We start from the raw sequence: 17,596 nt of genomic DNA on the forward strand, positions 1-17,596 counted from the left end.
TCCATTACGCATATCATCGCTCAGTCTATACTTTGGATTGAGAAAGCATCAGATGAATGGAAAGACCTACGAGATTGTTTTTCTTAAGTGGATATCTTTTGTGTATTTGATCTCCAAGAAGATTTGTACAAGTTGTGTCAAGGAGAAAAATCAATAAGTGAGTATTTCACTCAAACTTAAAACCATGTGGGAAGAATTGGAGAATCTGAAGCCACTTCCCACTCCTATTACTCCATGTGTTTGTGGTGTTGTGGCACAAATGCAGTTGTATTGTGAGAACGACCAAACTATCAGATTTTCGAGAGGTCTGAATAAGCAGTATGCTCATGTGTGCTCTCAATTAATGCTACTAGATCCATTGCCAAGTGTGACGAAGGCATTTTCTTTGGTAGTGCAATAGGAATGGCAGTTCCAATTTAAGAGCAACACGAATTTTTCGAATAATCCTCAAGCTCTATCTGTTGTTGGAGATCAGTCCATAATAAGTACCTTTAATGGTGGCCAAAGTTATAGGGACATGGGCGTAGCAATGGAGGACGAGGATCCAATGACACAACGTTTTGCACTCATTGCAATAGGAGCAATCACATCGTGGAGACGTGTTATGCTCTTCATGGCTTCCCACAGGTTACAAGAGAAATGGAAGTTCCTCGGTTGCCAATGTAACAATGAATGATCAAACACAACAAGAAACTTCCTCGATAGCTCTCATCTAGGATCATTACCAGCAAATCTTGAATTTGCTGCAGAAATCCAATATACTAGAAAATGTGTCACAGGAACACTCAGCTAATGCTACCATTATTTCTCACTCACACATGAACACTAATCCATCAGGTATAACAAGTATTGAGTGGGTCGTTGACACATGTCCAATAGATCACATTACATACCTTTTATAGAATTTTTCATCTTATCACACAATTCAGTTGATTCTAATTTCTCTTCCTAATTGATTCACATGGCTCACTTAGCTTACGTGGCATTTCTTCACGTGGTATTTCTTCTATCATGATTATTCAGTTTTATATGATGATCAACAATAGCAACTAAGTTGGGTTTTATATTAAGCTTGGGCTGCTACATATCAGTGAGCTACTAGGCTGCTTTATATCGAGTAAGAAAGTGGATAAAAATATAGAAGTGTGAAAACTAGGATATTAAAGGAAAATGTTTCTAATTCAATCCAATTCAAAAAGGGAAAAATTAGGTTATGGCAAAGCTTGCCTCCAATTTCTACTAATTCAATCAATAATGTAGGTAACCTTTCGATCAAGACATATCCTAATTGATAAAGAGCATGGCTTAAAAGTTTTTAAGATCGATAACGATAGATCATTCCACACCTTAATACTGTTCCCCAATTTTTCGTGTCATCCCAAGCCTCTTTAAAGAAAGGTTATTCCTTCAAGGATGCTACTATAAGTAAAAGATGAATTATTACTTCAATTAACATCCAAGAAAGAGCAACTAGGGACATCATAATTGTCTAAAAAAGGTCAAATCAAAAGATTTCAAATTTCAAAAATCAAATTTTCTATTAGCTTTTGCCCGACACATTCTTTTTCCACAACTCATTTAGCAAGCCTTCCTTTAACCAAGTAGTTTGGTTGGCTAATGATAAAAAATATTTTAAATGCTCTCGTCGCACCCACTACTTTATACATCCATCAAATAGAAATAAGACACTAGCGCTAATATGACAACATGTCAGCGTTGACGAGAGAGGAAAATGGAGAAGTCGCAAGTGACTTACTTATTAAATACAAGTATTTTATTTTAGGGTTCGCTTTTTTCTGCAGTTACTACAGATAAGTTATCTGCAGTAAGCCCAGTACGACGTTATTTTGGGACGGAAATCATGGTATTTTTGTAATTTTAATTTATTTCAGGGTTATAATAGTCTTTATATTTATAATTTTTTAAGATTTCAATACCAAAATGACGTCATTTTTGGAATAAATGCAAATAACTTGTCTGCATTAACTGCAGAAACATTTTTTCCTTCATTTTAAATGGCAATAGTACCCATTACTGGATGCGATCGGAGCACTAAAAATACTCTCCTAATGATACACCCACCTTTTTTCTTCCAATACCAAAGAGACCAAACTAAATATTTCAAAAACCATGTCTTCCACCAATTTTTGGATGAGAAATTCATTTTCTCAGCTCGTTTAGTAGGTCTTCCCTAGGGGTGTAAATGGGCTGGGCTTTGGCTATCCTGGCCTAAGCCTACGTCAAAAAAATTCAGCCTATCTGACCTACTGGCCTATTAAAGACTTTATTTGTAGGTCAAGTCTGGCTCATTTTCAAAAATAAGAAAGTCTGACATGGCCTACAGGCCTTGTAGGCCTCCCACTATATATACTAAGCAAAAATAATAATTGTATAGTGCAAAGAAAGTTTCATTTATGCATGCACTAATACTTCTCATAAGAAAAAAATGACAAACAAGAAAGAGCCAACATAATACCTCAGCTCTAGAATGTATATCATAGAGGAATAGAGTCAAATAAATGGGAAAAATAAGAAAAATACAATTACTGGATGCTGAAATAAAGTCTATAAGAGAATGTCATTCATCTAAAAATCTTTAAACCACCATCAAGACAAGGGAAAAAAGAGTATTATTGAAAGATCTTCATCAGTAACATCATAATCCAGCAAGGTACCCATTGCTCCATGGTATTAAGCTGCAACAACATGTAAAATTTGGAGACATTAGACAAGTTTTTCTTTCATAAAATAAAATAACACAAAAAGTAAGAGATATTGGTATTTGGTACTTTGTGTCTTTGCCACATAAAATAAATATTATTTTATTATTTTATTTTAATAAATTAAATAGGCCAGCTTACAAGGTTGTAGGCCGGGCTTGACAAAATTAGCCTATGGCCTATTTATTAAAAAAACTTTTTTATAAGCCTAAGCCTACTCTACTTTTCAGAAAGGCCGGGCCTGAGCTAGGCTCAATGTAGGCTGGGCTGGGCCAGCCTGACCCATTTACACCCCTAGTCTTCCCTATCTTAGAGAAAGGGTTTTCTTTCCAACCCTAAATAAGTTTTCCTTACGGGTGGTAAATGGAAGGATTGCTTAAACTTGAGTTGGTTTACAATGGATAAATCATTAATCCATTTAGTACATGTTAATTTTTTTTATAAAAATCCAGCCAATCCATCATCCTCTGAATAAATGAATATATTATTCATCACATTTATTAGAAGTTCTCTAATCATTATTTTTTAATTGATTATTTTATGACAGATATAAGGTTTATAATGTTAATATATATATTTTGGTTTTAGATAATTAAATACATTCCTAAATTTACTTATTTACATCATATCTTTTTTTTTATAACAAATGATAACTACATATAGAGGGTTTTCTTAAAAAGGGACATAAGAAATTAAGAAACATATGACAAGCATGGCGAGTTGGCGACACGAACTAATAATTGTACTCCAATAATCCATGTATCCCCTTAATAGTAACTGCCAGTTTGAATGTGTTTTTATTCTTAAAAAAGTTAATTTTTCTAAATAAAAGTTATTTTGAAAATTTTAAGATGTTTGGATAATTTTTTTTTAAAAAAGCAAAATTTTAAAATTAAAGTTAAAACGTTACTTTTTTTATAGTTAGTAGTTGGTTGCTTTTGAAAAAAAACAGAGATTAAAAGATAATATACATTTTTTTTTGGAAATAAGATAATATAAATTTTTCAAATACAATTTTAACCTTATCCTATCATACCTAGTTTATCTCTCTTTATTTCACGATAATGCTATTTTATTCTTTTTTATTGGAATTTTATATATAAAAAGTGTTTTTATTTTTATTTTAACATCCAAATAACTTTTTTTATGTAAAAGTGATTTTGAGATTATATATAAAAACGTAAAATAATTTTACCTTTTAAAAAAAGTTATTTTAAAAAAGTAATACATAAAAAGTTATTTTTTTAAAAGCTTATCCAAACGGACCCTAATTAGTATCATTTTCGCATGCATATGTACATAATCTAACAACATTAATTTAACCACATATCATTTGAAAAAATACAATACATTTTTTTATATAAAAAAACGTGAAGCCGCCCTTCCTCTTTGAATTTGAAATGTATTTATTTATTTTTAATACTCCCTAACCCCAAATTGTTTTTACAATAATATTTTTTTTTTTTTTTTTTGATAACAACAATAATATTTTTTAATTTGAAGTGAGCACCAGTCAACATGGCCATCATGATTTATTCGTGACAGAAAATGATCAGTGTGAGCGTTTTACATGCGGACCATAAGGGCGCCTAAATTCAAAAATTCGAAATGACGAGACTGAGAAAGGTGGAATCCAATGCGGACCCGTCCACATAAACATTCGGTGGAGAAACCATCTTCGAGAGTCACATCAACGTCAATAGCTCAAGGGCCCCACTCTAAAGCGAAATCATGTCAAATCATAATAATGATCATCAAATCACTATCCACGCGTCAAAATCAGGCACGCGAGCAACTCTTTGAAAACTGAAAAGAACCCCTCTCTGCTATTTGAATTCCAATTTCCAACTCCTGAGTTGATCATTGGGAAGAGGTGGTTCCGAAGATGAAGACAGAATCGCGTTCGAAAGATGAAACGAAAACGTATCAGGAATGGTTCAACTTAGCGGATTCAGGTTAGTTTCGCTCACTCTCACATTCTTTACTCAACGCATGCTCATTCAGAGACTGCGATTCCAAAAACGATTCGTTTTGATTCGGCGTTTGATGGTAGATGGAGATGGCCGCATCTCTGGAAACGACGCCACAAAGTTCTTTGCTCTCTCAAACTTGTCTCGCTCTCAACTCAAGCAGCTTTGGGCTCTCGCTGATACCAAACGACAAGGTTTTTTGGGATTCCCGGAGTTCGTTACTGCAATGCAGGTTCTACGTTTTAACTATATTGTATTGTTACTTTATATCGGATTCTGATACGAGAAACTAGCTTTTGAATTCAATTTTTCGTTGCAACGAACAGCTGGTTTCTCTGGCACAAGCAGGATGCGAACTTAACGCAGATATCCTCAAAACTCAAAGTAAGTGTGCTTTCTTTAATGCTTCCTGATCTTGATCTTTACTCTGCTTATTGACCTATACAAAATGCTTGCATCAATTTTTTGTATTTGCTTGTAGAACATGATGTGTTTGGTTTGCCATGATAATATCATAAGAATGCACTAGTGATTCGAATCTTAATGAATTAGACATATAAATCTTAATGAATACGGAAAGAGCAACGAGACGGGAGAGAATCTTTTATCCTTTAGACATAAACAGCAAGTATTTATCCTCTGTATTAAATAAATATCAGTTATTGACTTTAAATACCTGACTTTCTTTTCATCATTTTAAGTAGTTTTTTTTTTTTAATAATTCACTTGTTTCAATGAAATTCATTACTCCATTTTTATTGATTACAGTTGACAAGGAAAATATTAAACCTCCATTGATGGAAGGACTTGATGCTTTAGTAGCAGTAAGAGTTGCTTTTTACCTTATTCCTTAGATCATGTTATTTCAATTGATTCTTTTCCTTATTGTCTTTTATTTTTTTATTTTTTCTTTCTTTTTTTTCCCCAGAAAACAAAGAGTATGACAATTGATGCCCCACCTGAAGTAAATGGTTAGATATATATATCTTGTTCTTTTTAATTATTCATAATATTGTACTCTTTAATATTTGATTGGAATCGGATTATTTAACTAATAATATGCAGGGACTACTAAGCCTCAACCATTTCCAACTAATCCATGGTTTGCTTCAAAATCTTTAAAGAAAGTGAGTCCCATTATTTATTCTCAGACTTACAGGTGCTACTTTGTTTTGATGAAATTAAAATTTCCAAGTTACATTCTTTGTGTAGCCATATTATGAATTCCATATTGTTCCCTTAGTTGTTGGCGCGGGATACTCATTATGTTGGAGATAAATTTATCATTTCTTTTTATTTGATAGACTGATTCTTCTGTAATGAGAATTGAGAGATCATTGAAGCTAATCCACGAATAATGCTCCCTATAATGATTAACTAAAAGATTTTAAGCAAAACGGTTGACATATTGGGTTGTGTATTATACTTTAATGTTAAGTTATAATTCACACTTTCGATTATTATAAATTAATAAGAATTCAGTTTTGCTTTTTTAGTTCGTTGATGCCTAGTTTTGACAAAAATAAAGTTTTACCTTTGATATAAAAGAAAACTATGAAAGGTCACCTTATTTGTACTGTTGAACCAATATTTTTGATAATATTTGTAATAAATTAACAATTGATTTTCTGGTGCAAAGGTGCATGGTGAATGCTGTCAATTTTGTCCACCTCTTATTTATCAAATGGATTTTTTTCCTCAATTGTTTGTATTATTGCGAGAGATAGATGTATAATAGTATAATTTTTTATGAATTTATTATTTCTTTCCTCTCCCATTTCCATTCATTACTTTGATGACTCTAATGATGTGTACACTGTACAAGTCAATATTGGAGCAATGTGGCTACATGTTTATTCTATGGAAAAACAATTTAGAATGAGCTTTTATGATTGTTTCTTCTCAAATATCAAGACCTATTGTATATGGTCTTGCTCAATTTTAATTTGTGTCAGATATATTCTAATCATGATAATTTGCTTTTTCTTAGTTACCTCTCAATGCAGTTACATCAATAGTTGATGGCTTGAAGAGATTGTATATTGAGAGGCTTAAACCCTTGGAAGTCACTTACCTATATAATGATTTTGTATCTCCATTGATGGTAAGTGGCGTTTGCATCCAATGTATAAATAAAAGACATTAATTTTTGTCAAATGCGTGTGAGCATTGTACTTGCTCTACTTAGCTATGTCTTATTCATGTAAATAGGATGATATTAACTTATTATATTGGTTTCTCCCTTTCAGACCAACAGTGATTTTGATGCTAAACCCATGGTCATGCTCCTTGGTCAATACTCCACGGGAAAAACAACATTTATAAAACATTTGTTAAGATGTGATTATCCAGGTAGGCTAAGTTGTGGATGATCTAGTGGCTACATTATAGCAATTCCTTCCTTCATAAAATTGATGACTGATGGACGTAAACTACTATATTGATCTTGATCCTCCTATATGCTGTCTTTAAACACTTTGTACAGGAGCACACGTTGGACCAGAGCCTACAACTGATAGATTTGTTGTCGTCATGGTACAAAAGCTTCCTTTTATTCTTGTATTTCCTCTAGAAGTCAATAAAGTTCAAACAATAAAATGTGTGGGGTGGGTGTGCGTGTTGCATATTCATGAGTTTGCTTCAAAACTTACTATCTCATTATTTATAGTCTGGACCTGATGAGAGGAGTATTCCTGGAAATACTATAGCTGTCAAAAGCTTCCTTTTATTCTTGTATTGCCTCTAGAAGTCAATAAAGTTCAAACAATAAAATGTGTGCGGTGGGTGTGCGTGTGCGTGTTGCATATTCATATAGTTTGCTGCAAAACTTACTATCTCATTATTTATAGTCTGGACCTGATGAGAGGAGTATTCCTGGAAATACTATAGCGGTTGATGCTGACATGCCTTTTAGTGGCCTGACGACATTTGGAGGTTCATTTTTGTCAAAGTTTCAGTGTTCTCAAATGCCACATCCAGTGAGTTTTATTTACATTTCCAAGTCCAGTGATTTTGTTGTTATTTGTGCTTGAACATGAAGCAATTTTTTTCAGCTGCTAGATGAAGTAACATTTGTGGACACTCCTGGTGTCCTATCTGGAGAGAAACAAAGGACTCAACGTAGCTACGATTTCACTGGTGTTGTATCTTGGTTTGCTGCAAAATGTGATCTCATTCTTCTCTTATTTGATCCCCATAAACTTGACATCAGTGATGAGTTTAAACGTGTAATATCATCTTTACGTGGTAATGATGACAAGATACGAGTGGTTTTGAATAAGGCGGACCAGGTTGATACTCAACAAGTAAGACACTTTCAACAAAATTTAACCTGATTTATTGTTTTTGTTATCTATTTTTTGGCTTACGGAGATGCCTAATTGTAATATCGCAGCTTATGAGAGTTTATGGAGCGCTAATGTGGTCATTGGGTAAAGTTTTAAATACTCCAGAAGTTTCACGTGTATACATTGGGTAAGTTTGTTATATTTCAAACATGTCTAATGGTCCACTGCTTTGTTTACAAGGTTCAATTTGACCATTCTTTTATATTTATGCCATCATGTAGTGATTTGAACAGTCTAAGCAGGATGATGACAAGTCTTTGGGTTTTGTTTATTCAGAGTTTTAGTAAACATTTGATCTTACTGTTTATTGTTGACATTTCATAGTTGAAATTTGCATTATCTTTCTATAATACTCACATTTATTCACTTTACATTATTGGATTGCTTCTCCAATTAATTTAATATTCGAGAGTTGCAAGTTTATGCTATTTTTCTTGAATTAACAGCTCATTTAACGATAAGCCTATGGATGAAGGCTTTGTTGGTCCATTAGGACAAGATCTCTTTGAGAAGGAACAGAATGATCTGCTAGCAGATTTGATAGATATTCCAAAGAAGGCTTGTGATCGTCGGGTATGGTCCCTAATTTCTTATTACTTTTGTGATCTGTTGGTGCAAGTTGAATGAATTATAGGTAGATCGTTGATCACTGCATGCCTATACCTTATGTTTGCTTCTATATATTTACTTCCTGTTTCAAAGATTGGTTGTAATTGGAATGGTGCAGATCAATGAATTTGTGAAGCGTGCTAGATCTGCTAAAATTCATGCATATATAATTAGCCATCTTAAGAAGGAGATGCCTGCAATAATGGGTAAAGCCAAGGCTCAACAAAGGCTTATTGATAATCTTGATGATGAATTTGCAAAGGTCTACTCCTCCGCTTCCTTCTACCTTGGTTGCTTAATTTCTCAATTACTTATCATTTATATTTTTGCTAAACAGGTTCAAAGGGAGTTTCATCTACCTGCTGGTGATTTTCCTAATGTAGAGCACTTCAGAGAAGTTTTAAGTGGTTATAGCATCGACAAATTTGAGAAACTAAAGCCTAAAATGATTCAAGCCATAGATCACATGCTTGGATACGAAATACCAGAGCTTCTAAAGAAATTCAGAAATCCTTATGATTAAATTGAAAAATGTTTATGTTACTAGTTTTCATATTTGAGTACGAGATTTTAATGTTTGAATTCATTACTAATGGATTGTGGATGATTTTATGTTCACTGTTTAATGTCCATATTCGGTTCAGTGCTTGATAAATGTTTGTAGCAAAGGCGAGTTAAGAAAATACTCCTTCGGTCCTTCCCATTTTTTTTGCTTTATAATGAGTGCCAGGGCTACTTATCCAAATGCTTTTTTTTATCATAGGCACTAGCCCTGTAGCATCAAACATTTCTAGTGCTTTCGTGAGAGTGGGAGTGTGGGACAAGACAACCATGTCTAGGTAAGTAGTGCATGTGCGGTACTGATAGAATTGCTGTGAGAAAGTATTCAAATTTCAAAGTATACTTATATATTGTATGGGGAAAGTACTTCTTATGTGACTGCAGAAGAGAAAATTTGCAGCAACACAGGATACGCGTCCGAATCCTGGATTTTTTTTGTTTTTTTTTGTTTTGATAGGATCCGCACGTGTATCCTAGTGTTAAAAATTTGCTGCAACTTTTCTCATCAGCAGCCACATGAGAAGCGAGGGACCCATATTGTATATGGTGGTATCAAATAAAAGTCGTTTTCGGAGGTGCTATTTGCCAAAAACGCGTCCACTGAAGTTCCTATGTCGTCTAAAGGTCACGATGAAAATATAACTACTCTGACAAGACTGCATAGTAACCTGGTCAGCTGATGATAATTGCGATTTTCAAATATATTTACCTAATCGAAGCAAAATCAAGGTTCAATTCTGCACTAGTATTACTAGACTTGTTTGTATTGACCGGAAGAACTCGTGTCAGACAAAGGCAGGATTTCACTGCTATGGTGTGGAAGAAAATGCACTTGTGCAAATGTTTATCTTTTGCCCTAAACAATGAGGATGGATATGACTAAATATTGAGAGGACTTGCCAGCATAATAGAATCTCTCTTCTTTGCAAAGGTGATTGCATTAACATTCTTTTGTGCGATACAACTTTAGCGACAAAACTTTAGATCAAGATTTTGTGTGCAGTCATAGTTTTTTCCTTGAACTCTATTATTGCAATCTTTTCATATAGATGATTAGATGTTTAAGGTCTTCTGATGTAGGTGTTTTCCTACACTTCTCGAAAAGTAAAAATAAAAAGTAAAAATCTTACCTTATTTTTTATTATTATTATACTTACAATCTGTAACAGCCCCAAACCCTGTAGCATGATATTGTCCGCTTTGCCCCGCGCACAAGCACCGTCGAGCTCACGGTTTTATTTCTTGGGACACCCCACAAAAGGCCTCACACTAGAAGAGGTATCCACACCCTTATAAGGCATTTGTTCCCCTCTCCAACCGATGTGGGACATTACATCCTCCCCTACTGGGAATACAGTGTCCCCGCTGTACACACCGGTCCAGGGCCAGGCTCTGATACCATAAATGTAACATCCCCGTCTCGAGCCGGTTCAATTAACATACATATGATACAAACAGAAACAGCGGAAGACTTAACTTACGAAAATATAAGCTAACTTTTTCTTTTTCTTTTTAAATTCTCATTCGTCGTAAACGAAAATCGGACAGAGTTTCCTCTATAAATCGGACAACTGGGGATTTTCCAATCCCACTCAGAAGCATTTCCTGATAAACAGCTTATACAAATATAATCAAATGCCCATCCATGGGCGCATGCATAACTTGGCTCAGTGCCACTATATCTAACAACATGCAATCCAACACGTAAACATATCTGAATACTCAAATGTACATGCATCAAACTGACAGACATGTACAAAACATATACAGGCCATATACAAAATAAAGGATCAATGTCATGATCCATCAAAGGCTGAAATACAAAACGACATGAATATACTTCCAAAAGGTAGTAGCCTACAGCCACTCAAAATCCGATCCGTCAACTGCCTCAGCCACGTGTCGCGTCCCTGCCTAGTGAGGACTCACCGGGAATCTGGGCACCTGAAAATATGTCCCCAACGAGGGGTGAGATTACAAATCTCAATAAGCTCCAGGTTTATAGAGAATTCTCCGTACCCTGGCTCACTCTTGCATGAAAGTCAGATACAGAGTATACAAATACAACATATAACAGATATCATAACAGAACAGAGCATATATCCATATCATATCAAAGATGTGCGTCGTCATTCCCAAGGGAGGACCCCAAGCGGAAATCAACGCACGTGTTCCCGAGGGAGGACCCCAAAGCGGAACTAGACATATCAGAGGCGTACACAATCAGTCCCGAGGGAGGACTCCAAAGCGGACATCCGGGTACTATACAATCAATGGCCAGAGATTGTTACAGAAATCATATTACAGAAGTCATATCAGAGCAAAACATATCATGTTATCAAATAACTCTATATGAATGCATCTATACAAAGCATCTAAATAATAGTCATACAGTCCAACCATAGTTCACTAACCATGGTGGAGCACTCAAGCCGGAAAAGACTCCTTAAACATAGAGCTTACTTCTTGAAGCTTTACCAATACCCTTACTTGTTGCACAAGTTACTTATATATCTTCAAGAGATTCTGATTCCTTTTTAGTCCCTAGGTACACCTAGAGCAAGAATCCACAAATACCAATTAATAAAATGCTATCATGCCTAGCTATGCCTAGCTTTCACATAAGGCACACATTTTATCGCTTCTTTTCATTTCTTTGCATTTTTTCCAATCCTATGCCAATACACAAGTCTAGACCACCTTATACTCGTTAGCGTTCTTTAATTTAATCAAGTGTTCACTTGAGAATTCTCCAATATAATTCTTGCCACTTTCCTTAAAAGGCCGTGGACCTACCTAGAGGAGAACAAAATATCTTTCAACGATTTTTAATTCATTTCACTTTCTTTAACTCATTCATTTTATACATTGCATTACAACACATTTTATTAAAATAAGATGTGACAAAATGTCCCCTATACTACCCTCTAGGTCGAACACTATACGGAAAAGGCAAGGGCTTTTTTCTTATTAATTACATGTAACTTACACATACAAATGTATGTTGCCATATTGTTCTAACTTAATATTTGAACATCAAGTCCCTCACCACTCTCCATAGCCGAAACATAGGGAATCAAGACACAAAGAATTTTTCCCACTTTGGCCTTTACACTAATTTACCAAATTCATACTCACTCCAACACATTAGACACTCTAAATATATCAAATAACATTTTGCACAATGCACCCTATGTGACCCATCATGGCCGAAGCATAGAGGAGGGCATAGGATTTTTTTCTAATTTTTTTTACATACATATTAACACTTATTTTCATTTCCTAAATCCAAAACATCAAGGATTCATCATCAATCAAAGTTTAACACACAATGCTTTACCACCAAAGCATATTCATAATTTTATAACTTAAATAATCAAGACACTACCATGAAAATAGAGGTTTGTTACCTCTAATCAACTACCAAAGCCTAGAAGACACATCTCCAAGCAAGGCTCCTTAAAAAATGCACCTTTTCTTCCTTGATGAATAGTGTCACGAAAATGAGATGACCAGTATCTTTCTCCACACACAAAATCAGCTCAAACGGAGGGGTGGAATAGCTTCCTTGGACGATTTCCTATGAGATTGGAATATTGGGTGGAAGATTTGGTGGCTTAACCATGGAGAAATCAAAGAAAGAAGAAGACAACCCCAAACCCTTCCCCCATGGCTGCAGCTCGGTTTTGAGAGTGAGGAGAGGAGAGAGAAACTGATTTGGAAATGAGACTTAAGTGACTTAAGAAGGTGAGCACATGTGGCCTTTTACCCGGGTATTTTTCTTTTGCGTATTTTCACTTAAACTGACCCGGAACTAACTCAATGCTACAAAAATATTTTTTATTTTTCTAAATCATTTACATTAATTTTTATTTCCTAAGGAACAATATTCTTAATTTACAGTATGGTTTCTGCACCGTTTTTGACGAAATGCACTGTGAACCACTAACTGTACTTCATTTACTTAGGAAATGAAAATAAGTGTTAATATGTATGTAAAAAAAATTAGAAAAAAATCCTATGCCCTCCTCTATGCTTCGGCCATGATGGGTCACATAGGGTGCATTGTGCAAAATGTTATTTGATATATTTAGAGTGTCTAATGTGTTGGAGTGAGTATGAATTTGGTAAATTAGTATAAAGGCCAAAGTGGGAAAAATTCTTTGTGTCTTGATTCCCTATGTTTCGGCTATGGAGAGTGGTGAGGGACTTGATGTTCAAATATTAAGTTAGAACAATATGGCAACATACATTTGTATGTGTAAGTTACATGTAATTAATAAGAAAAAAGCCCTTGCCTTTTCCTTATAGTGTTCGACCTAGATGGTAGTATAGGGGACATTTTGTCACATCTTATTTTAATAAAATGTGTTGTAATGCAATGTATAAAATGAATGAGTTAAAGAAAGTGAAATGAATTAAAAATCGTTGAAAGATATTTTGTTCTCCTCTAGGTAGGTCCACGACCTTTTAAGGAAAGTGGCAAGAATTATATTGGAGAATTCTCAAGTGAACACTTGATTAAATTAAAGAACGCTAACGAGTATAAGGTGGTCTAGACTTGTGTATTGGCATAAGATTGGCAAAAATGCAAAGAAATGAAAAGAAGCGATAAAATGTGTGCCTTATGTGAAAGCTAGGCATGAGGGCATTTTATTAATTGGTATTTGTGGATTCTTGCTCTAGGTGTACCTAGGGACTAAAAAGGAATCAGAATCTCTTGAAGATATAAGGGATTGGTAAAGCTTCAAGAGGTAAGCTCTATGTTTAAGGAGTCTTTTCCGGCTTGAGTGCTCCACCATGGTTAGTGAACTATGGTTGGACTGTATGACTGTTATTTAGATGCTTTGTATAGATGCATTCATATAGAGTTATTTGATAACATGATATGTTTTGCTCTGATATGATTTCTGTAATATGATTTCTGTAACAATCTCTGGCCATTGATTGTATAGTACCCGGATGTCCGCTTTGGGGTCCTCCCTTGGGACTGATGGTGTACGCCTCTGATATGTCTGGTTCCGCTTTGGGGTCCTCCCTCGGGAACACGTGCGTTGATTTCCGCTTGGGGTCCTCCCTTGGGAATGACGGCGCACATCTTTGATATGATATGGATATATGCTCTGTTCTGTTATGATATCTGTTATATGTTGTATTTGTATACTCTGTATCTGACTTTCATGCAGGAGTGAGCCAGGGGTATGGAGAATTCTCTATAAACCTGGAGCTTATTGAGATTTGTAATCTCACCCCTCGTTGGGGACATATTTTCAGGTGCCCAGATTCCCGGTGAGTCCTCACTAGGCAGGGACGCATCGGTTGGAGAGGGGAACGAAGCATGCCTTATAAGGGTGTGGATACCTCTTCTAGTGTGAGGCCTTTTGTGGGGTGTCCCAAGAAACAAAACCGTGAGCTCGACGGTGCTTGTGCGCGGGGCAAAGCGGACAATATCATGCTACAGGGTTTGGGGCTGTTACAAAGGCTGTGGCTGTGGACCTTGCCCACCAGCCCTCACCTCAACCAAGAGTAATCTCATCATTTCAATATTCGTCATTTTGCTTGCTGCCATCATTTCTTGATTGGCCAACCTATTAGCCTCTAACAGATCTTGATTTGCTTTCATCATCACTTCTAGCTCTCGCTGCCTAGCTGCAGTCATATTTTGTTGCATCTCAGTTAAGGCCGTTATCATTGGATCTGGTTGTGAAGTATTTCCCCGCTGGTTTATTCGGGGTCTAGCCAAATCTGCTAATATTGGATCGGTCGGGTCAATAGGAGGATCAGAAGTCCTTCTTGGGCGAACCATAATTCTGCATATTTCACACAAAGGAATGAGTTAGCTACGCTCACACTCGGTGGTCATACATGCATATCATAGTACTCCAAGAAAACTCAAGAATATAACAACCCGAACATTTCATGCAATATTTCACAGGCTCTCCTAGAGAAACTGCTCTGATACCATAAATGTAACAGCCCCAAACCCTGTAGCATGATATTGTCCTCTTTGCCCCGCGCACAAGCACCGTCGAGCTCACGGTTTTGTTTCTTGGGACACCCCACAAAAGGCCTCACACTAGAAGAGGTATCCACACCCTTATAAGGCATGCTTCGTTCCCCTCTCCAACCGATGTGGGACATTACACAATCTATTTTCGTTTACAACTTCTTACAATCATATTTTAACCGTTGATTTCCGTCAATCAACGGTTAAGATGTTCGCAAATCAAATTTATTAATTAATTATTAATTCTCAATAAATGATAACCGTTGATTGGCGAAAATCAACGGTTAAAATATAGTTGTAAAAAGTTGTAAACGAAAATAGGTTGTAAGTATAACCTTCTCCTGAACTTATAATTATAAATTTGTTTAATAGAAGGCAAAAAAAAAAAAAAAAAAGTGCACATGCATGCATTTGGTGATTATGATTTGCAACTTTTTTTTCTCCCTCTGCCAAATAGAACAGTAGGTGATGACTAATGGGGAACAAAAAATGGTGGAGTCTGGGATTAAATGGAAATGACCTATTTCTCCGTGTCCTACTGCTATAAAGAGAGGATAGCAGAGTTCAACTTGCTTCTCACCATTCACAAACAAGCCTCTTTCAATTGTTTTTGTTGTGATAAAGTTAGTCAACTTTTTCTGTTTTGTTGCATAGAAAACTAGGAAATGAACACGACCAAACTTGGCATGAGATTTCAAGGTAAGGTAGCCATTGTCACAGCTTCCACCCAAGGAATCGGCTTTAGCATAGCCGAGAGGCTTGGCTTGGAGGGTGCATCCGTTGTCATTTCATCTCGCAAACAGGTTAATGGGTGCCTTTTAATTTCCCATTTTTCAGCTTTTTTTCTTCAGAACATGTGAAATCTCAACTGTTTGAGGAAAGTTAGGATTATTTTATTCGCAAGTGGAAGTGTTATCTGTTTGATTTAGATTGGTGTGTTAGTTTCGTGTCATGTTGGCCCCTATGGAAATCCTGTTTTCTTTTCTTTTCTTGTATTTGGGTTAGAAGAGTTCAGGTTTTTCTGTATTGATTCACCTTTTCCCAAAAAAATGGAGGGGAAAATGGTGATAATAGGTGAGAAAAGAGCACATTGTTAAAAAGGCAGTCTTATCATTTGACAATTTTGTACAGATATTTGTTCGTTACTGAAAAGTTTTTTTTTTTTTTCCTTCTTAAATTACCACAGCAAAATGTTGATGTGGCTGCGGACAAGCTGAGGGCTAAAGGAATTGAAGTATTGGCGGTTGTTTGCCACGTTTCAAACGCACAACATAGGAAGAATTTGATAGACAAAACTCTACAGGTGAGATCTGAAACTTTCTTCAGAATTACTATGAATTTAAGCCTAAGGAAACTGATGGGTTTTCTTGAGTGCATTTATTAGTAGTTAGTCTTTGCAAATACTTAAAGAGTCCTGTTCTAAGATGCGGTTAACATTCTGGTTTGCTACAGAAGTATGGAAAGATAGATGTTGTTGTGTCCAATGCTGCCGTTAATCCTTCTGTAGATCCTATTTTGCAAACACAAGATTCGATCATTGACAAGATGTGGGAGATAAATGTCAAATCCACTATACTTCTTCTGAAGGTAACTCAAGTCAAAACCAAAAGAAGAAGAGAATGAATGCCATATATGTTTCAGCTTATTCTCTTTTATGTTATCTGCTGAAATTGGAATTGTCGTGTGGTGTATTATTCACTTTATTGTTTATACAGGATGCAGCTCCTCACTTGCCCAAGGGTTCTTCTGTAGTACTCATTTCTTCTATTGCTGGATATAACCCACCACGTACTATGGCTATGTATGGAGTCACCAAAACAGCCGTTCTAGGACTTACCAAAGTAGGTACTTGGCTTCATCTGTGCCTTCAAAAATTTCTAAACTATCTTTTTATATCTGCTAAATATTTTTAATTCATTGTGTAGGCCCTTGCTAGTGAAATGGCTCCCAATACTCGTGTAAATTGTGTTGTTCCTGGTTTTGTGCCAACTCATTTTACTGCATTCTTTTCTACTAATGATGCTATTGTGAGTATCTTTTGTCCCAAATAGTGTTTTAGTTTTAACTATTGCCTCAAGTCTCCTCAGTTTATCAATAGTCATTTGAATCGATTTTCTGTGTGCTATTGCAGAGGGAGGATCTTGAAGGGAAGACATTAATTAGAAGGCTTGGTACAACTGAAGACATGGCTGCTGCTACAGCGTTTTTGGCATCTGATGATGCTTCTTATATAACAGGAGAAAATGTAGTGGTTTCTGGGGGAATGCCTTCTAGGCTGTAGCTTCCAATTTCATCTTCTAGTGGTGGGCCTAGTCCAAAATATCCTGCAATGTTTGTTCTAACTGCTCATTTAATAACACAAACGAAGCAGATAATGCAAAA

At 35.7% G+C, this 17,596-nt stretch overlaps 2 protein-coding genes across 2 annotated transcripts; both read left to right on the top strand.

Annotated features, from left to right (window-relative positions):
* The first annotated feature begins 4,599 nt into the window (after window positions 1–4,599).
* LOC133287259 (EH domain-containing protein 1-like) lies at window positions 4,600–9,169 on the top strand. Its single transcript, XM_061484828.1, has 15 exons — window positions 4,600–4,675; window positions 4,774–4,922; window positions 5,017–5,074; window positions 5,459–5,514; window positions 5,619–5,661; window positions 5,756–5,817; window positions 6,681–6,794; window positions 6,940–7,042; window positions 7,176–7,225; window positions 7,540–7,668; window positions 7,744–7,995; window positions 8,085–8,164; window positions 8,484–8,610; window positions 8,765–8,908; window positions 8,984–9,169. Exons 1-15 carry the CDS (start codon window positions 4,606–4,608, stop codon window positions 9,167–9,169), a joined length of 1,623 nt encoding a protein of 540 aa, XP_061340812.1. The 5' UTR covers window positions 4,600–4,605.
* Window positions 9,170–15,879: 6,710 nt separating this feature from the next.
* Window positions 15,880–17,551, top strand: LOC133287267 (tropinone reductase-like 3). The gene is made up of 6 exons (XM_061484842.1): window positions 15,880–16,017; window positions 16,401–16,517; window positions 16,667–16,801; window positions 16,930–17,055; window positions 17,140–17,241; window positions 17,346–17,551. Exons 1-6 carry the CDS (start codon window positions 15,880–15,882, stop codon window positions 17,493–17,495), a joined length of 768 nt encoding a protein of 255 aa, XP_061340826.1. The 3' UTR covers window positions 17,496–17,551.
* The last annotated feature ends 45 nt before the right edge of the window (window positions 17,552–17,596 follow it).

This window comes from Gastrolobium bilobum, unplaced genomic scaffold (genome assembly GCF_033153095.1).
Source record: "Gastrolobium bilobum isolate Gb01-03AN ecotype WA unplaced genomic scaffold, APGP_CSIRO_Gbil_v1 utg609, whole genome shotgun sequence".
In the NCBI taxonomy this organism is placed as follows: Eukaryota; Viridiplantae; Streptophyta; class Magnoliopsida; order Fabales; family Fabaceae; genus Gastrolobium; species Gastrolobium bilobum.

Bases quoted from the DNA above. Each gene is read 5' to 3' on its own strand.
- LOC133287259 (XM_061484828.1), top strand. From the start codon at position 4,606: ATGAAGACAGAATCGCGTTCGAAAGATGAAACGAAAACGTATCAGGAA. The intron at 7,226-7,539 runs GTACAAAAGCTT...CATTATTTATAG, and splicing joins ATAGATTTGTTGTCGTCATG to TCTGGACCTGATGAGAGGAG. The intron at 8,165-8,483 runs GTAAGTTTGTTA...TTGAATTAACAG, and splicing joins GTTTCACGTGTATACATTGG to CTCATTTAACGATAAGCCTA.
- LOC133287267 (XM_061484842.1), top strand. From the start codon at position 15,880: ATGAACACGACCAAACTTGGCATGAGATTTCAAGGTAAGGTAGCCATT. The intron at 16,802-16,929 runs GTAACTCAAGTC...TTGTTTATACAG, and splicing joins CCACTATACTTCTTCTGAAG to GATGCAGCTCCTCACTTGCC. The intron at 17,242-17,345 runs GTGAGTATCTTT...GTGCTATTGCAG, and splicing joins TTTCTACTAATGATGCTATT to AGGGAGGATCTTGAAGGGAA.